General features: G+C 35.0%; 1 protein-coding gene across 4 annotated transcripts in view; it reads left to right on the top strand.

Moving 5' to 3' along the window:
• LOC121443507 (choline/ethanolaminephosphotransferase 1) overlaps positions 1-21,486 on the top strand; it is a 41,305-nt gene that overhangs the window by 18,357 nt on the left and 1,462 nt on the right. For 3 of the 4 annotated variants that reach the window (XM_041645506.1, XM_041645296.1, XM_041645456.1), the window contains exons 5-8: positions 12,510-12,594; positions 20,108-20,239; positions 20,655-20,813; positions 21,306-21,431. In XM_041645506.1, the coding sequence (XP_041501440.1) occupies positions 12,510-12,594; positions 20,108-20,239; positions 20,655-20,813; positions 21,306-21,431 (502 nt within the window). Of the gene's footprint in view, positions 1-5,763; positions 5,849-12,509; positions 12,595-20,107; positions 20,240-20,654; positions 20,814-21,305; positions 21,432-21,486 lie in introns of all 4 variants that reach the window. The other variant, XM_041645382.1, reaches the window with a different exon arrangement.

Here is a 21,486-nt window from a genome sequence, read left to right on the forward strand (position 1 = left end):
GAAATGGTTGTGAGACACTTCTGGGTGCTGAGAATCCATCCCAGGTCCTCTGGAAGAGTAGTGCTTTTAACCACTGAACCATCTCTCCAGCCCCCACCATCTGATTTTTAAATTAATTTATTATGAATCCTGTTTATTCTTTCTTTTTGGTTTGGGATAAATAAAAAAATTGAGAAATGGCTATATTTATGAACTATCAAAATAAAAATAGCCTTATGGCTACAAAATATTTTAACCTAGTCTCTGAATTTCTGATGGCTTTATGTATTTACTTACTTACTTATTTACTTGCTTACTTATTTAGATCCCCAGTAGGATTAGTTTAACAAGCATTAAAAAGCCTAGATAGGTTCCCTAGAAATTCAGTTGCTCACCACAAACTCAGTTCGTGCAATTTTTGTTGAATTTTTAAAATAAAACTTAGGAACCATTGAAAATGACTAAATAGATAAATGCACAAACACATTATAACAGAAAATTTTAATGCAATTTTTAAATAGAACTTAATAAAATACTAATATTTTGGTGCTAATTTTTTAGAAGAGGTTTCTAATAATTTTAAAACCGAGATTTAGAAAATATTTTTGAGGTCTTAACCAAAGGTGGCATGAATGTTCATATGAAAATTTTTATATGCATTTATCAATTATTTATGAAATGGTCTAGGCTCAGAAAATTCTGAAGAATTATAATTTAAAGATAATAGTAATTGAATGTGTACTGTTGCTTTGTTTTCATTGTCTTTGCCTTAAAATAATATTTTCATACTCTTTTTCTGCTTGAGGTAAAAATCACAAATGTTTTTAAAAATTCTAAGATCTTTGGATTTTTTTTCTTAATTCAATTGCAAGTTTTAGTGATGCTGGTGTTTTCTGAAATGCCATGACTGTGTTATCTAGATTTCACATCATTCATGTTTTCATTGCTTATTGTCTCAGGGTTCTGGTGTTGTTTGGACCTTCAGATTAAGGGGGAGGGGTTAATTTGTGTACTGAATCTCAGTTGAATTTAACTTTAACCTTATTTAACAACCAGTCCCTTTCCATTTTCTCTTTCTCTTTCAAGTAATGCAACACCAGCTATGTGGTGTGGGAACTGGAAGGGGGGGGGGGAGGGAGAATTATGGAAGTGGTAAAAAAAATTACATAGACAGTAGTAGTCTTAGGAACAGTTTGATATTGTGGCTTTATATCTTGCAGTCTTAAACTCTTCTGTGATAAAGTATCTATGCAGTCCCATGACTATAAGGGAGTAACAGAGATAAGACTGACAAAGATGCAGAAATTCTTTTTGTCTTTTCTGCTTTGCCAAGAAATGTGGCTTTTATCCGGATCTGCGGGGAACTTTTGCAAGACCTAAAGCTGGGAAATGACAGAGTACCTTTAGAAAAGTCAGTCTGGCAATGTGATGGAGAGTGCACTAGGATTGAGTGTGACAAAAGCAAAAGATCCCTAGTAATAATCAGCATAGTTATAATTAATATGAGGTGCTGTAAAGCTTACATTAACACAAAGGCAATGTTTTTGTAGGGAGGGGGTAGGATGGAGAAAGACTTCAGAAGCAGGTACTGCAGAATATAGTTTCTCACTAGGTACAGGGAATAAATAAAAGGACAGATACTATGATGACTTACCCACAGTTTCGCTAGGTTGGGAGGCTGTATGTAAAGTGGAGAAAGACACATTAGAAAAAGAAATCTATTAAGTAGCAAATTCTACCCAGAAAATGTATGCTAGGGATTCTGTACATCTGAATAGAATAGGTATGACAGAACATTTAGGGAGTGGGCTTGGAAAGAAGGCTGTGAAAATAGTTGAATAGTCAAATTGGGAGGATTTTTATTGAAATAAAGTCAGGAGACAGATGAATTTCAGGAAAGAAGGACGTTTAATGTTTCCAGGACTCAAAATGAGGTCAGAAAAGTAAATACTGAATTTGGCAATCTGAGCTGTCCATAACAGTTTCTGAGTAGTAATTTAGGGGCTAGATTGTGGAGAGATAAGTTAGTTAACTTCTAGTTACACTCTCCAGGTAATCTCTGAAATACATGACTCATAGAAGGCAGAAAGGAGAGGACAGAGGACACACACACAAATTAAGCATGCAGAAGAAATCACTAGAACACAGATTGAAATTACTGAGAAATAGAGAAAATAATAATGATTTGTAGAGCAAAATAGCTCAAGATGCAAGACTCAAGTTTTCTAGGATAGACATGTAGCTGAGTGGTAGAAAGTTTGCCTAACATACTTGAAGTTTTGAGTTTAACTCCCTAATACTGCCCAAAATTAATTTAGTAAAATACCTGGTAGTATTGTGGCCAATGTAAATATAATGCCTAAATTAAATCAAGTGTCATAAAGGAAATTGTACAACTACATTGAAGCAATACTGAATTTCCTTTATAAAGTAAAAATGAGTATAGCATTCATGGAAAAATGCCGATAGTACTTTACATGTAAGGAACTACTCATCAAAAAACCAGTACACTAGAGGCTAGAGAACACATAAAGCCTCCCAAATACTGTTAGCATTCACAAGTTTTTCTCATGACCAAGTAAATAAGTGTGGTTAGATTAAGTTCAGTCAATTTTGTATTCATAAAAGATAATTTTTTTGTTTCACAATGAACAAGGCCAATTCTCAGCTGTAGTTTAAGTAAAGAAATTTTTAGATATAACTTCTTTTTATTTTTTCTTAGGGAAATGAAAGCAACCTCGACATTAGAAATACTACTTTTGAATTCTTTTATTTGAATTGTTTTAGTGTCATTTATGCATGGGTGAAAGATCCTGAACATTTCCTTTTTACATGTAATAAATTCAGATCTTCATGCTTTCAATAACCTTATCAAATAAAATGTTTTCCAAATAAATTTGTAGATGGACATAATGGTGCATGCCAGAACTTGGGTAGCTGAGGGAAGACGATTGGAAGATCAGAGCCAGCATGGGCCACATAGAATCTATCTTAAAAAAATTAAGCAAAAAATAAAAAGACATTTTTGTTTTTCTTAGTCTCTTTCATGCTGATGCTTTTAGTTCCAATTTTAAATTCATAATGTCTTGAACAACTGTAAGCAAAACATTTTAGTTCATCAGAGATAGAGAGATGGCTCAATGGTTAAAAGTGTGTACTGTTTTTTCAGGGGACAGATTTTAGTTCCCAGCACACCTACCTGGTATTCATCTCTAAGGGATCTGACACCATCTGGCCTCTGAATCTAATAAATATTTTTTAAAGGATTTTAACTTATCTGTGACTAAATACTTTTTATTTAAAATATAGCATTGTGAGGAAAAAACAGGCTTTGAACACATATTTTCAAAGTGTGTGAGTACATCTTTTAGCCCTGTGCTGTGGTTACAGCTAATATCTGCCTTCCACAGAAAATGGTAGTGACTATACCATCTAGACAGACCCTTGTCTCACGGTCCTCTCAGACTAAGTCGGTGCTATTTACTCACACTCATCAAAGCCTAGCCTAGCCCTTTACATTTTTATTTGCCTTGATCTGAAGAATTGGCGAAGGAAATGAAGTCAGGGAGCTCAATAGGAGAGTTTGGCTGGTGAGAGAGGGGACGTGTTGAGTTGACATAGAAGAAGGGACATACTAAGCCCCTGCAGGTGGATGGGGTTAGCTGCTGCCAGATGCTACAGGAGTGTTGGAAGTGAATAGTTTTCTTTCTGTATCTTGAGACAAAGAAGTATTGCGTGCTGTGAAAAATATTGTATTCCTTTTCCATTTACCACAGCAGTTGTATTTTAGCTCATTGTGATCATCTTTAAATGATGATAGTTTAGATTATATGAAAGTTCTTATTTGTAGTCTTAAGTCTTAGACTTCCTATATCTGGGTGTTTGTAGATTAATACCCTACAGATGTGTGTATAGAATTAAATTTATTCATTTAATTCTATGGCTCTAACCATATGGCCCTGGCTGCACTGGCTAGCCTGGAACTATAGGCTACAACCAGGCTGGACTCAAAATACAGAGATTCACCTGTTTCACTTCCTGAGTACTGGGAGTAAAGGCGTGTGCTACCATGCCACAAAAATCATTTTTAATGAAATATGCTTACAAATCATGTGAGCTACCTTAATCTTTTAATAGAAATTGTATTTATGCAAAACATTGGCCTTAAAAAAATCCCCCAAACTCTAAAGGCTGAACTCTTTGGGAATGTTTGTTTGTTTGAAATAGGGTCTTACTCTAGCCCGGCTGTTCTAGAATGCATAAATGAATTTAATGTTAAGTGATCTCTGACATCTCGTTACATATACAGTCTGAAAATGTATTAATTTTATAGCATTATTTCTAGTGTACTTACAATTTGGTGGAATATTGGCTTCCACAATACTTTTATTTCATTTTTCAGCCTGTACTATTAAGATTTTATATTTATTTTAACTACAAATGATACCATAGAAATTATTTCTATTAAATAAACTTACACCTTCCCCTCCATAGTTATATGAAAAATGTTAAACTATATATTCTACTTTTAGTCTGAAAACTCTATTTTCTTGTTCAGGTAATAATTTCTTAAAAATAATTTATTGAAGACTTAAAAGACTTGTTGAAACTGGTAATGTGGCTAAATGGTAGTACACTTACCAGCTGTGTGCATGGACTAGGTTTGGTATCCAGTATTACTAAAAATATTTAAAGAACAGAGTAAGTAAATCTTTTTAAAGACTTCTTTATTTTTATGATTGTGTGTGTGTGTGTGTGTGTATGTGTGTGCAAATGCCTATATGTGTGTTTGTACACCACTTTCATGCAGTGTCTACAGAAACCAGAAGAGGGTGTCAGATCCCTGGAACTGGAGTTAATTATAGAGGATTGTGAGCTGCCTTGGTGGGTACTAGAAACTGAATCTTAGCCTATTACAAAAGCAGCCGGTGCTTTTAACCACAGAGCCACTCTGTAGTCCTATATTTAATTTCTTAATGTTAATGTCTAACCCATTTTCTGTTGAAGAATCAGGATGCTGACAGGTAGAGATTTAGAGGCCAGCTGGGCTAGGAACCCTGATTTTCTTTTTCTTTTTCTTTTTTTTTTAAGTGTTTATCATGGTGTCACAGGTCTAGAATTGCAACACTAGGTAAGCCAAAATAGGTGAAACAAGGCCAGGGACCAAAGATGCCTTAGTAGCTCCATGGTAGGTTGCTTAGTAACATGCACAAGGTCCTTGGTTTGATCCCAAAACTGGAGATAATACGTGATCCTGTGGAAAGAAGAGTAACTCATATCACAAAATTTATTTAAATCACTTTGTATCTCCTTAAATAATGTACTAGATTGAAATTAAATGCATTTGTTAGCTGTCTTGCTCAACTCAGAAATAAAAATGAAACTTGCAGATAATTGGGGGCCAGGAATGTAGTTGTCTATAAGAAGGTCTGCTGGTTTTTATTATTGGAGGGACTTGTGACTTAGTGAAATTACATAACAAATAACATTTGCCACTCTTCAGTAATTGACTATATTTTTAGTACTAATATTTCTAAGTGTCTACTTACAAGTCATTTTAGTGTGTTATATTTCAACTTCTTAAACTACTAATGTGATTTGAATAAGAAATATTTATGTATGCACAAGAGTAGCTTAATAGCACATGAATTGTGTCATTTTGTCTGAAGTCTTTATAAAGGTAATGCTTCCTTTGAAATCTAGTTTTGCTACCTGTTTTAATAGGGATCATGAGAAAAATATCTGAGTAAAGTTATTTTGAAATGTTTGTTTTCTTATGCATAGATTCGATGTTACAGAGTCCCAGATCATAATTATATTATTCCAGCTTCTCTCAGGAACCCTGGGGCCTTGGTTCTGGAACTTCACGGTAACTGCTAGAATATTCATGCAGTCTAATGAACAATGGCGTGAATTCAATAAAGACAGCACCTTTGTCATGCACAGAATGTTTGAAGAAATGAAAATTCAAATGTTTCTGGTGATATTTTAGAGATAAATGTTACTAGAAAAATGAATTATTTTAAAATATAATAGGGCAATAAAAATCTACCCTTTACATATATATACATATATAAAACAAAACTTTTCAAAAGCGGTATCTCTGGTTTGATGCCGGTGACAATTCTGTCTCCCATTTACCTATAGTACTTAATATTGTTTACAATCCATGTGATATTTTTAAAGCACCTTTCCACCATTATTTTTATCTTTTTCTTTCATGCATATGAAAGAAATATATTTATATAAATATTAATTGTTTATATATGCACATTTAAAAACAAAAAACAAGCAGAGTTTTGTTTTTCAAATAAGTTGAAAAAACTCCATATTCATATAGGAAACATTCTGCTTATTTTCATAACTTCTTATGCATGTCCTTTAACTATTCTTTCTAGTTCTGCTTGGATTAGTAATAATCTTAGTGTTAACAAAAACAAAAGAAACAGTAATTTCACAAATTTACGCTAGAAGCTAGTCTCATCTAGTCCCATTTCTGTTTCTTTCTAATGTTTTCTTCTCTTTTTTGTGCTTTTGAGACTACCCTTCGCTCTCTTGTTTCTATAGCCGTCCTTTGAATGCCTTCCCTTTTCACCCTTTTTTTCTCTAGTAGATGTATGTTTCCCTGATGAAGTGCTAACTGTTAATATATGGGGTTTTCCTTCTCGTGTTAGAAGTATACTTTTGACCCTATGACTTTTAGGAAATGTTTCCCTAGTCAGGTAATCTTTCAACTACAATAGGGAAGTTTATTTACAAGCAGGAGTAGCTTACTCTCGTCTTATTTTACCATTTAAGAAATGTTGGGAAGTATTTTCCGTATGAAAACGTGACAAATCATTCTGACTATGCAAGCCTGCATTACTTCTCTTCCACCTTAGCAGAGAACTCTCTGAGAGGCACATTACAGCATTCTAAACTCAGATCTCAGTGACAGAATAATAGTGCTGGAGACAAGAACTTTGGGGTGTGGAGAATACTGAGAAATTCACCAGTAGGTACCATAGCCATATTCATTGGACCTCACTTTGCCCTTCTTCATTCTTCTCTCTCACAAGGCCTCTCATTGCTCACTGTAATTGTCTGGATACGTTGTTTGTGATAGCTCAGTGTTTGTTACTAATAATTGGGGCTAACCACATTTTTACCTGTAATATCAATGAAAGTATCAGTCAGAATGAAGGCAGTGTTATTTACTTTCATATTGTTTGTTTATAAAAATCAAAATAACAGATATTTTGGTCCAGGAGGTAACTTGGTGGTTGAGTGTTTGCCTAGCATATTCAAAGCCATGACTTTGATCCCCAGCATCAACGAAAGGAATTTTTTAAAAAGTACCCTAAATTTATGGAGCCCTTTGTGCTGTGCTAAAATATTTTTGGAGACTGATACATTTGAATGTGACAAAAAAGTTTTATTTTCAAAATATGCTGTTGTCTCCAGATATGCTGTTTTTCGTTTCATTGGGTACTAATGTTCAGAGATTTTCTTTTGTTCCTTGTATTTATTGCTTTGTCTTATATGATCATTCTTTCAATGATCAATGATTTTAACTGAAATTAAATCATCAGATCTATGAAATTTTATTCAAAGTTGGAGGAAAAAAGCTTTAGAAAAAGTTGTTTTTACTAATTCGTTTCTAAATGAATTTATTAGCCTTTAAATTTCCTCTATTGTCTATTCCAGTCTAGCAATTTTTGGTGAAATTGTATTATAATACAGAAACATCACCCTGAAATGATAATAAAAAGTGAAAACTTAAGACAAATGATTATCTCAACTGATAGATTAAAAATTAATAAAGAATTTTGCGATTGCATTAAGAACAATACTCCCCTTACTTGTTCAAGGTTCTTATTTTCCCTGTAACTTTGGAAAAGTCACTTAACCCTTCGGAGTTTCCTCAAATATAAAATGGTAATACTGTTTCTACCTCTTAGTGTAGCTGTAAGGATAGGAAGTATTAAAAACACATACTGCATATAGTGAATCTTCTTTATCTTTATATTTTAAAGCCTTAACAACTTCCAGATTCCTTCTAGAACTGACTGATAGAGAAGCAAAGCAAGACAGTAATTCTTTAACTGTATACTGACTTGATGCTAAATGGGCGAAAAAGACGCTGAGTTTTTCTGTTTGAAAAGTTGCGATTTAAATCTGTATCTACCCCCTAGTTCCTCGGCTTCAGAGGACTTTGGCTATATTTGTCTTTATTTAAAGTTCTCAGCGGGATTTCTCTTTTTAATTTTCTCAGAAAATCTGAGGATCTGTACTCATGTACAATAGGTAGATTGTACCTAAAATAGGTAATACTATTTTATAATAATTCAACTTATTTAAAAAATAAACAGATTTGTTTTTTCTCTGTATGTAGTATTTGAATTAAAAATACTTGGAGATATTGTTGAGCTATATTGTTAACATTAGTTAGTATTAATCAAAGCTTGTCATGCATCATTTGCTTCTTATGAAGGGTAGGAAGTAAAATATCTTGGCTGATCTTCATTACAGTCTTCTAACACCGTACCTCATCCATAACATTTGACATCCATATCCATTTACAAACAAATCTGTAGTTAATAATAATCCTAATCATTGAATATGATTCCCAAGTCCTTCAAATTGATGATTTTTAAGGGAAATACTTGGTTTTTATTTTCATTTTTAAACATAAGTTCAGGAGTCAGAATATAAACTAGGGAATTTTGCTTGTTTGTTTTGCTTTTCTATTCTGAATTTATCTTTACTTCATATGCTACGTTAACCATGCTGATAGTAAGCCCAAGTTACAAAACATTTACTATTTATAATAGAAATAGTTAACTTACAAATTAGCTGCAAGTGTTATTTTTATGTGCTTATGACACATGTAAAAGAAAAGACTAGATTATTTCCTCATCTTGGGAAACCATATTAAGTTCTGGCAACAGATGATGAGTATGGTTGTCAGCTCTCATGGATCCCTTTGTATACATGGGTACAAACTGAATTAGAACTCAAACCAGGTGCATCCATGCATTTACTATCTTTCTGAAAGATGAGATAAAAATGAAACTTAGCAAATAGTCAGAGGCTAAGGTGTAATTAGTGATGGAGAGCTTGCCTCCCCTGTATTAGACCCTGGATGTATTCCCAGCTCTGTAGTAAGAGAAGTCAGAAAATTGCCTCATAGTTAGCAAACTTACATAGCTTGGGGTTATTTCACACTTTTCTTATTTTTAAAGACCATTTTCTATCTCTGATACAATAACTGCCCTGATAGGAAGTGTTCTAAGCTGCCAACCTGTAATGTTGGAAGGCTCATGAGATTTTTCAGTCAGCTAAAGAATTCATTGTTCCCTTGTTCAGGGGGTTAAAATGACTCACATTTGTTTAAGGACATTGTATTTTTCTTTATATCAGGGTCTGACTTTGTACCCCAGACTTGAACTGTAGTTCTCATGCTTAGCCTTACCAAGTACTGGAATAACAGGCCAGTGCCACCATGCCTCGTTTATTTTCCTTGTGTCTCCGTATCTAACTATACCTGTCGAATAGTGCTTGCGGAAACGATTTACTGAGGCTGGAGAGCTGGCTCGGCAGTTCAGAGCACTGGCTGTTCTTCCGTATGATCCTGGTTCAATTCCCAGCACCCACATTGCAGCTCATAGCTGTCTGTAACTCCAGTTTCAGGGGATCCGGCGCACATGGTGCACAAAAATGTGTGCAGGCAAAACACCCATACATAAAATGTAAAGTAATGACAGAATTTTAAAAAATTATTTTGATCCACAGGCTTAGTGTGTACTTGGACCCTTATTTTGACCTTGGAACTGCCACCCCACAGTCACCCTATTCAGAGACTAGGAAACCTTAGACTCTACAATCTATAGCTCCTCTCTCCCAATCCTCCTTTTGTGATAACCATCTGAACAGTATTTGTCTCTGGCTTGTAGTAGTTTATATATGCTCTGACAAGAGATTACATTTCATGTTGTTCAAAGTCCCTGGGAAAATTTTTGTCCTTTCACAGTGTATTAAAATTAAGTAGAAAAGGTAAATTATTTTAAATCAATACCAATAAAGTATTAATTGTAATAAGATATTAATAAAGATCTCAAAACACCTTCCAAGAGTAAAGAAAATTATTTTCTCCCTCTAGAGCTTTAGACTGTAGAAAACTAATGTTACAGGAAATATATATATATATATATAAATCTTTGTTTTGGGTGCTCTTATGCTACAGAGTTCCCCTCCCCCAGGGATTTTTTTTTTTTCTCGTGGGATGATTATTGTCCTTTGGAAGATAGTCACTGAATTGGGGAACATTAGTAGCTCTTGGTCTCCATTCTAAAAACAGTGAAATAAATTGAGCTGAAGAGGTGGCTAAGTAGTTAAGAGTACTTGCTACTCAGTCATAGTTACGAGTTTGGATCTCAGCACCCATGTGCCAAGTCACGCATCAGAAAAAGGCCTGTGATTCCGTATCTAACAGAATCTGAAGTCCTCTCTGACCTCGGAGCAATGTTAGGCAGTTCTCATGAAGGGAGTTTAGACATTTGTTCTAAATCCTATAAACAAATAGGGAAAAGAACACTTAATTCCCTGCCAACTGTTAAGTTTTCCTTGACTCTGTCTCCCACATACAGAGTCAATATCTGAATAGTTTAGAAAATCTTCCGAAACTTTTCCTAGAAACCTTACCTTAAGCCTATAGAGATCTTTTTTGTTTCCTTTTCTCTCTTAAACTCATCCATAGTTCAAAGATTAATTGTGTGAGGTTTCTCCATTTTAATTTTGTAATTCTATACTTCTGGCCCTTCCCCTTCCAAAAGGCTACTTCATATTTCCAGCAAAATGTTGTAAGATGTCTACCCTCCACCCAAGACAGAGTCGATCATCTTTGACACACCTACCTGCTTAGTCTCCTGAGTCTGCTACTGAGTGTAAATACCACTCTTCAGGTCAGCTCTACAGAGTCTTTTTAGCTACTTCAGTGCAGTTTTTTTTTTCAGTAAATGTGTATATTAAAATGATTACATTACTGCTTGCAGCTAAATATGCATTTATTTAAAACATTAATGCAGCAAATAAAGATCAGTAGTTTTTATTTTGAAGAGACTGGTTTCAAGCCAATTACTTCTGAGTGTTAGAGCTTACATATCCTAAGCTCATGTGGATTGCCTGCTTAAGAATCAATTGTAGAAGTGGGGATCTGTTCTGTAGAAACTAAACCTCCTTCCTGTTGATAATTGGCTTTTCTTAGGTTTTTATATTTAATAGTTATCCACCTTGTTGGAAAAACTAACAGCATAAAAAGTATAGAGTGAAAAAGCTTGTCCTTACTTCCCAGCTGCCTAGCAGTCCCCACATTGTCTTCCCCAAATAGATGGTAGTTTTCTTTGTTTCCAATGTATGCGTCCAGAAGTGTATTGCACAATTGCTGGTAAAAATAAAAGGGAAGTATTATTTGTCTTATTCTTTACAAAAAATATAGCCTGTACACATCCTGCAACTTATTTTTCTCTTAACATTTGATACTTTCTCATTTCAACACTTAGGTTGCTGCTGTGCCAGTTCAGAAATGCTGCTAACTGTTCCATTATGTGGAACTTATTTAACCACAAGTTCATTAAGGGGTTTAAAAAATTCCTGTCGTTACTAATTCTGTAATGAATAACCCTGTTTAAAAAAAAAAAAAACAAAGAAAAACAAAACAAAAAACAGTGTTCCTGTAGAAGAAAATCTTTTCGTTAGAGTGTTTGGCTTCCATGACCCAAGGATGTCAATCTCAAGCGTATGTGAAGTGCTAAGCTGCAGAAGGGAAGGAACCCACACAGGCATTGCTCCTCAATCTTTTTGCCCATGTTCTTCCCCCCACCCCACCCCGACTTTCAGGCTCTGACTTCTGCATCCCCCCTCACCACCCTTTGCACTGTTTGTCTCTTCTCGACCATAGGTCATTTTCAGTAATCTCAAAACTCATGCTCAGCTGCTTTCAATTATCTCTCCATAGTATGAGGGTAGTCACCCTGGTGAGAATGAGAACCTATGTAAGAATTGGTTCATTTTCTTCTCACACCTGTGGCATAGCAGGCATATAACTAAATGAATATATCTAAGGGTCAATACACTTATTTTTGTCAAGGTCTCGGTGATTTATTTTCTCTCTGTTAAAGTTAACCATTTCAGTTGCTACTGCAGAGCTTACTTCAAGATTTCATACCACATATTGTAATTCTCTGCTTGATACTCAAATTTTAATACATATACTTTTTCATTTTGGTGAGAAAGGCTAAGCTATAGAAAATTTGCTTTGGAGAAGGGGGTTTTTATTGCTCTGAACTTTGTAAAATTGAATTTAAAAGGCTCTGGGTTTTATGTGATTTTATTCATAACAAATTTTTGATACCTCCTTTCCCCCCTTTGCTCCATATTTGAAATTTTTCTTCCATTGTGCATGATAGAGGAATGCTGCTTTGCTTGCAAGAAATTAACTTGGAATTGTGTTTTGAGTAATTCTGCTTTTTTGGCTTTTTGTACCTAATCAGAATTGATGTGACAGAAGTGCAAATCTTCATAATAATCATGCATTTGCTGGCAGTGATTGGAGGACCACCTTTTTGGCAATCTATGGTAATTTTGTTCACATCATGTATCCTATGTAATGCATGTTATCTTCTGCTTGTGTTTCTAATATAGGATAATCAAGTTAAAGGGTAATGTTTAAAGTATTTTTACTTGTTTTTGAGCATGAAAGTTACAGCAGACAAAAGCAAGTTTCTTGCTAGAGCATGAAAATTGTATTCTTTGGAGTTCTGTGTACATTAGTATGCTTTGAAGGCCACTGAAAATCTGAGTCCTTATTGTTAACCCATTTTACATTCAAGGGAACAACAGGTAACGTGACAAGTAAGTTAACTGTGACACATTTAAATTACTTTCCCCGTTTCTGCAGTGTGTGACTTTACTAGGTCTCCTGTCATATGCTTGATGCTGAATAACAAATTTAGGATTTGAGACTGTAAATTAACACCAGCACAGAAAAAGAAACAATATAAATACTGCTGAATTTTATCAGTCTATGGGATTATTTTCAACACTGTGACTTTTTCTTCCTGCCCTGAAATATACTATAAACCCCAATCCTCACTCCCCATGATCCTCTTGAGAGAATATATTCTAATTTGTGTCTGTTAGGTAACTATCCAGTTTACTTTGCTCTGGCACGCATTGCACAGACAGGTTAATAAGTGCATTGCACTGCCTGCCCGATAAGAAGCTTTCGGTGAAAGGTGGTGCTCCGTGTGTGATTGTTTCCTGTTCTGTTTGGGGCTTTGTTTTGCTTTGCTTTGTTTTACTTTGGGAGGTGGGATCAGGCAGCCTTTAAAGAAATTATCCTTGTGCCTTAGTCCCCCCTTGGCATAAAAGGGAGCCCTGTTACTTTACAGTTTGTTCCAGTATTGTTCAGATTGGGCAGGGAAGTTAGCGCTCCCTAGTTACCCATTAGCTGCTGGTATTGCTGTCCCTTCAATAGTTATTTGATGTGATTGTATTAAAAAAATTAGTAAGCCAAAGGACTGTAATTCTTAAAAGTCAGACTAATTTCAAAATACAAGAAATTGGCTGACTCAGACTTTCCCTTACTTCATTCCCTTCCTAATGGTAAATTAGGTACTTCCCTGGCAAAGCTAATTCCTTGTGCTCAGGGGATGGACTTAAAAGATAGAAGAGATAAAGGGATGAAAATAATTTGCAGTCAGCCAGGAAAATTCTGAATCAAGTCTTTGAGTGCACAATGCCATTTGTGTGCCGTTGATGTCACTGTGGACACCTTTTGTTTTTGTGACTGAAGTATAGAGATAATTTTATTACCTTTGCCCTTTAATAGATGAACTGGTTTTGTTCAGGCTTTTTAAAGAAGTTTAGCCTTGACAGGAAGGAATAGATTTGTTTTCCTAAAACTACATCATAAAACCTAAATTTTGCTCAACTTTCACTTAGACTATAGATTATTAATTTTATAGACTTTGTGATTTATGTAAAAATTCTCTCCAAAATACTGTCTTAAATATCTTAAACATATATAAAATGCCTAAGGTTTTTTAAAAAGTATTTTAATATCTGTAAAATGAGATATGACTTGATACTTTGAAAATAATTTAAACATCTGGTTTGTAGAACCTATTCTTAAATATGGCATTGTATCACACATACTTTAAATATTTGTATTTGTGCTATACCCATGTTTTATTTCTTCGGGGTACCTGGTAGTAAGTTGATTCAGATATATTTTTACCTTTCTCAATAGAATTTGTGGAAGTTATATAACTAACTTTTTAAAAGGTTAACTAATCCTAGCACTTGGGAGGTAGAGACAGTTAGAACAGGAGTTGAAAGTCGTCCTCAGCTAGACAGTGAACCTTTTTAGCCTAGGCTGCGTAGCACAGCCTTACAACAGCAACAAAAGGTCAAATGTTGACTCTGTCCTTACTTGGAACTAAGATAATATAGTCATGTTTTTATTGTGGACGAAGGTGGCTTTTTCCTTATTCTTTTCATATTACCACCTGTTTTATTTAAGGCAAGTTCTTACTATTTCTATAGCCCTTGTCTCCATCTACCAAAGTCTGGAATTAGATCAGCTACTCCCATGCATGACTTTATCAAGACATTTCCTAAACTATTTGTGAAACTGACTTAATATATTTTGAAATTCGACTCCTAGGCCGAGCAGTCCAAATTCAGTATTAATGTGATTACTATGATTAGAGATTAGAATGTCTTGAGAAAACAGATGTCCTGCCTTTGACCTATTGTGTTTTGTGATATTTTGTGATGTTTGCATCACTAAACTAAAAGGAAGGACCTGCCTTCTTGTAACAGTTGGAGACTTAGTGAAATTATTTGTGCTGTTTGATCTCAGACTGCTATGCAGGTTACTATCCCTTATCCTAAAAGATTGGGATCAGAAGTGTTTCAAATTGCAGGTCATTTTGGGTGTCGGAATATTTGTCAGAATATACTTGTTCCTAATCTGAAATCAGAAATGCTCCAAAATCTGAATTTGGGTCAGAAATGTCCACCTCAATTTGTTTACTACTAAATGTGTGTGTGTGTGTGTGTGTGTGTGTGTATGTATATATATATATATATAGTTGCATTGTATTTGACTCAGAAACTAACAACATTTAGTGAACCCATCATTTATATCAAAATGGAGAAAAGATTTTTTATTTAGGGCTCACATGGGGAATTTTAAAAAACCTCAGGCTATAAAATCGCTGGTATTTTCCAAATTCTTGTTAAATTATAAAATTTTTAACATGACTTAAGCAATCACATTTATAGTAAAAGAAACAAACATAAATATTATAAATGTCTTCATAAGTTTGATTCTATTTTGCAGAGGTGAGTGACTGACAGCTACTGCATTTGGATTACTCATTCTTGGCCACCTTTTTTTCCCAAAGAGATGAGCTTTACTAAAAATTATAATAGATATTATTGCTATTTCCTGGGTTTTTGTTTTGATGTGAAAGTGTTGGGTTTCTTTTGTTGTTCTTGTTGTTTGGTTGTTGGTGGTGTGGGGTTTTTTGTTCTGTTTTTTTACTCTTTACTCTTTTGGGGGACTGCCACCCAGCTCCCAAATAAATCACACATGGAAACTTATTCTTTATAATGAATGTCCAGCCTTAGTTTGGCTTGTGTCTAGCCAGCTTTTCTTAACTTAAATTTTCCCATCTACTTTTTGCCTCTGGACGTTTGGCTTTTACCTTTCTCTCTTTCTGTATATCTTTTATTCTGTGTCTGACTGTGTGATTGGGTGACTGGTCCCTTTTTTTCTCACTCCTCAATCCTTCTCTCCCAAGATTTCTCCTATTTATTCTCGCCTGGCAGTCTTGCCTAGCCTATCTTTTGCCTTGTTATTGGCCATTCAGCTCTTTATTAGACCAATCAGGTGTTTTAGACAGGCAAAGTAACACAGCTTCATGAGTTAAACAAATGCAGCATAAAAGAATGCAACACGTATTTGCATCATTAAACAAATGTTCCGGAGCATAAACAAATGTAATGCATCTTTCACTAATATTCTACAAGAGGAAAGGAATACTTTTAGTTGCAAAAGTTAATACATTTCAAGAAACAAGAAATACATTTTTGTGTATGTTTCTTCCTAAAATGTATTGCCTTTGGGACTCTCTTAGCAGCAGTGGGTGTATGAATGTGAATATGTGAATAAATTAATCACTGTTCACTTGTGGTTATTTACATTTGATTCTCTTTTTGTTTTGTTTTGTTTTTCCCTAGACAATGTTTCTCTGTGTAACAGAGCCTAGGCTCACTTTGCTTACAAGGCTGGCCTCTACCTCACAGAAATCCTCCAGCCTCTGCTTCCCAAATGCTGGGATGAAAGGCATGTGCCACCGTGCTTGACCTACATTTGATTCTTTTAAGTGCTGTCTTTGATTAAATAGGTCTTAAATCTTTTAGAATTCAACAGCAGCTAGATAAATAGTACTACAGCGAAATTGTTTGGGATTATTTGGAGGACTGACTACATCATGTATTAACATCTGTTTGTCTTTCTTGAACTAAAAGGCTTTTTTCCAGTGCTGGGGATTAAGTTCTTCAGGTTTGCTAGACAAGCACTTACCAGTGAGCTGCATCCCCAACCATTGAACTGGAACACTTCAAAAAAAATGCCCTTATACTTAAATAATTTGGATACAGTGATTTTCCTTAAAGTCTTATTGGATGATATAATTATGTTAACATTTTTAGTATTTTCATGGAATTTACTTAAAATAATTTACATAAGTCTAGAGAAATAGCTTAATTAAAACCATGTGCTGGGGGGCTGGAGAGACGGCTCAGAGGTTAAGAGCACTGCCTGCTCTTCCAAAGGTCCTGAGTTCAATTCCCAGCAACCACATGGTGGCTCACAACCATGTGTAATGGGGTCTTGTGCCCTCTTCTGGCCTGCAGGCATACACACAGACAGAATATTGTATACATAATAAATAAATAAATAAAAAGAAAAAAAAAACATGTGCTGGTCTTGTAGAGGACCCAAATTCAGTTCCCAGCACCCACAGCAGGTGGCCGATAACCCCCCCCTATAATTCCAACTTTAGTGGATCTGACAGACTCTTCTGCCCCTCACAGGCACTGAATTCACATGTACAAATACACATGTACATGTTGTTAAAGAAAATAAATAGAAGTCTTTACTATGATTTACAGACAAATATTTCTATGTTCTTTGCAATAAAATATATAATCTTAAATTTTTATTTTTAGTTCCACAAAACCTACTAAATTACTAGGTATCTTCAAAATCTAACCAAAACCTATAGATTGTGTCTGATAGAGGTGCTGAGAATTTAAAACTTTTCTCATTCTACTCTTTTAAAAATCAATTGTAATGCATTGGTATTACTTGGGTGTATACACTTCCTGTCACAAAGCCAGGTCTTTCCCCCTGACCATGGAAAAGACATTAGAACTTCATGGAATTCTTAATCTGCCCAAGTTTGGAAGATTACTGAAATTGTAAGGCAAGCCTGAGACAGTTGTTTTCAGACAGCACCTTAGCTAATTCTGTAGCATAAACACAGACTGAGTAGCAATAATGATGAGTGAGATTATAGTACGAAAAAGGATTCGAAAAAACAAAATTTGCACACCTTCCTTGATTCTGAGTGTGGGGTAAAAGTGGTAAAATGCAGTGTTTTTTTTTTTTATAAGTAGTTCATTGGTGCCAATTTGCAGGGGATCACCTGTGAGAATTCCTTGTACTTGGCCTCACATTATCCTGGCGCACTGCCTTTTACATTATAAAGTGGAAGGAAAATAGTTCTGCATTGTCTCAAAAAACAGGAATTTGGTACACACAGGGAAAGGAACAAAATCTGAATCTTCATTCAGAAATACATACTGATCACCTATGGTAGTCAGGGCCCCAAAAAGAATACAGAATTTATTCAGGAGTGAGAGAGATGGCTCGGACAGTAGGGACACTTGCCACTAAAGCCTGATGACCTAGTTCAGATATTGGGATCCATATGATAGAAGGAAAACAACTTCAACAAGTTATCCTTTGATTTCCACCTGACCACTGCCTAACCTCAATAAATATTCATAATTTTAAAATTCAATTCAAATTAAACCTACATTTAAACTTACGTTTTGATGTTATAGCTAACATGACAGAATTGATGAGCACCCTGGGATGTTTAGGATACTTCAGAGTTGCTGGCTTACTTTGTGATCCAGGCTTTGTATTAATTTAGTATTTGTGTTTATTCTTTCTTCCAAAGGGCAAAGGTTTCATGATATTAAAGCAGTTTTCCCAAATTGTAAATACAAGTAGTGATGCTTGATCAGGTTAGTTGTAGCACGAGTGACTGTGGTATACAGTTGTCTCATTCGGGGTACTGATACCCTGGTTATAATATGGGTAGTCCCTGTAATGGTGCAATACTCTAATCAGGCAAGTGTCATATTTCTGCCTTTGCCATAAACACCATTGTCTCTGTAGAGGGGATTGTAGGGGGAATGACAGGAGACTGGGAATTGGAAAGGAACAGAGTGTCAGCCAGGTGCATCAGATTTTGGTAGTAAATCTGAAAAACCACAACAGTTACAAGTCTCATTGTAATTTCTTATCTCCTCTCTTAAAAATCGTAAACTTGGGCTGTAGGGTAGGACATTAGGCAAGGAAGAAGACAATTTGGGGTCTTGTACAAATTTCTGAACATTAAGTGGAAATATTTCATTTAGGAGATTAAATCCTGCTTAGTGTGACTGAGATTCAAGTAGTTGCTTCCACTTTCTTTGTAGAGCTGCAGTTTTGCAAGAGATAGGAGAGTTGTGTAAACAAAGTGAGTTCTTGAGAGTTTTGAAAAAATGGAACATTCAGAAGTTTTGGATTTGTTTTGCCAATTTTATTCGAGTTTATATTACAAAGAGAAATGTCTTATATCCATTTGATTTTAAAATATAAGCACATAAGTCTTGAATAGTATAAATTGCCCTGTTTTAAATGTTTTTATTGTAAGAACTCATTACCTATAAAAAGCTGTGGGCTTTTATGCCCTTGTTCCTATAATTACTTCAATATAGCCTTACTAATCTTACCTTTGGGCAAATTTTGAAACCAGAAAAGAAAAAAAGAATGGATATAAAAAAGAAGAAACTCTTTGGGGACCTCAAATATTTAGTATGTCTCTCATTTTAAATGATGGATATTATGCTTGCAAGATTAAATGTATATTATCAATCCACTCATCTCAACCCCTCATCTTACTTTAGGTAATTCATATTTTTAGGGTACAGTCATATAGCAATACGTTATTTACTGAAAAGTAAGCTTTGTATATTACATTGGGGTGTGGTTATAGAGCTGCACCACTTTAGATGTCTTTGACCTTTTTTTAAAGTGTAAATGCCACTTTAATTACCCTCAGCTTTCACTAGCTGGCTATATTCCAACCGTTCTCATTTTGGAATTCTTATACATAGAACTTTTCTCTGCACTATGCTGATTTCAGAATTAATTTGCAAATATATTTATTACTTTTGCTATATATTGTTTAGCAACTAGAAAGCACTACATATTTAGAGGTAGATTTTAGAAAGTACACAAAGAAATAGAAAGGCACCCGTTTTTATTTAGAAAACCTTAAATGCATTCACAGAACTTTCATGAGCTATGATGCAAATTAAAAACACTGTATTTTCTTTTTTAAAATGATTCCTGTTGAACTCTTTAAGATTTATTTTATGAATGGGTGCCCTATCTGCATGTGTGCCTGTGCGCCAGAAGAGGGCGTCAGATGGTTGTGATAATAGATGGTTGTGAGCCTACTGGTGCTAGGAATTGAACTCAGGAACTCTGAAAAAACAGTCAGTGCTCTTCACCTCTGAGCTATCTTTCCATCTCATATACTGTATTTTCATGTCCGAAGTGACTTTCATCTTTTGAGACTTGTTATATTGTTTATAATTCAAGGAGAAGGAAATTTCCATTTCATTAGTATTAGCTATAAGGAGTGGAGAGTTTTTAAGGATATGAATAACTGTAATATTTTCTTATTTGAATGTGTATATATTTTTAATTTCCCTTTCTCTCTACCCATTAAAGATTCCAGTGCTGAATATTCAAATGAAAATTTTTCCTGCACTTTGTACTGTGGCAGGGACCATATTTTCCTGTACAAATTACTTCCGTGTAATCTTCACAGGTGGTGTTGGCAAAAATGGATCAACCATAGCAGTGAGTATACTTTGAGATTTTCAGAGAGTTGCAAACTAAGACTTGTTCTATTACTTTACTTTGGTTTTCATTTAAATGATATATAATCATTTGTCAACTTGGAACTTTTAAGCCTTTGAAATAAATATTTATACATACTTCTGTATCCTGATAAGCGTTCATGTATCTGGACACAGCACCCATGGTTTTGGAAAATATGACATGCTGTATAAAAAGAAGTGACACCCACCAAGCACAGTGCTGTTTGAGCTTTACCACACCTCATGCAGCGGCTTCTCACTAGTCCTGAGTCCAACTTATTGTGGTTGTTAGCGGGCAGATACCGGGAGGTTCTGGGAAGGTTGGGTTAAAGTGTTTGTGGTAGGTCCATGAAGCATCTGACAGCATTAAATGTTTGTAACTCCGCTCTGTACAGGGAACAAGTGTCCTTTCTCCTTTTCTCCATATTGGATCGGTGATCACCTTAGCTGTTATGATCTACAAGAAGTCAGCAGTTCAGCTCTTTGAAAAGCACCCATGTCTTTATATACTGACATTTGGTTTTGTGTCAGCTAAAATCACTAATAAGCTTGTGGTAAGCACCTCAGTTTTTACTGTTTTAATGTTCATGTTATTTTGGTTTTGTGGGCCTGTATTTCATTTTGTGGCTTCCTGAGTAGTTTTAAGAGTTTGCAGTAAAAATCACTTTACATCAAAGAATAGCTGTGTTCACTCTCCTGACTACATTTTGAGTTTGCCTGACGTTCTTTAAAGTTCTATATCCTTTCACTATCTTGTCCAGTTTTTAATTTGGTCAGCCGGTTTGTGTGCATTCTTCAGTGTCATCCTGGACACACATTGAGACCCCTTTGCCTTTTGTACAAGTGTTTTCCTCCAGCATGGTTGGCATTGCTTTTCCCTTTCTCATACAACTTTAATGTTGTTGGGATTTTCTTTTTGTAGTTTTACAAGCTCAACATTCTTGAATATCATTCTTGAAACTTCGTCTTTGAGCACTATACTGATTTCCTGTGTTGCTGACAATTCCGAAATGAAAGTGCCTATGTCATTGACTTTGTTTTCCCAGGTTGCACACATGACGAAAAGTGAGATGCATCTGCACGACACAGCATTCATAGGTCCAGCACTTTTGTTTCTGGACCAGTATTTTAACAGCTTCATTGATGAATATATTGTACTTTGGATTGCCCTGGTAGGTATTATATGGTCTTATTTTGTGGCTTGAAGCTACTTGTTTTCTTGTTTGA

The sequence above is a fragment of the Microtus oregoni genome, unplaced genomic scaffold (assembly GCF_018167655.1).
Source record: "Microtus oregoni isolate MIOR12 unplaced genomic scaffold, Mior012 000000F_ref0000247, whole genome shotgun sequence".
NCBI lineage: Eukaryota > Metazoa > Chordata > Mammalia > Rodentia > Cricetidae > Microtus > Microtus oregoni.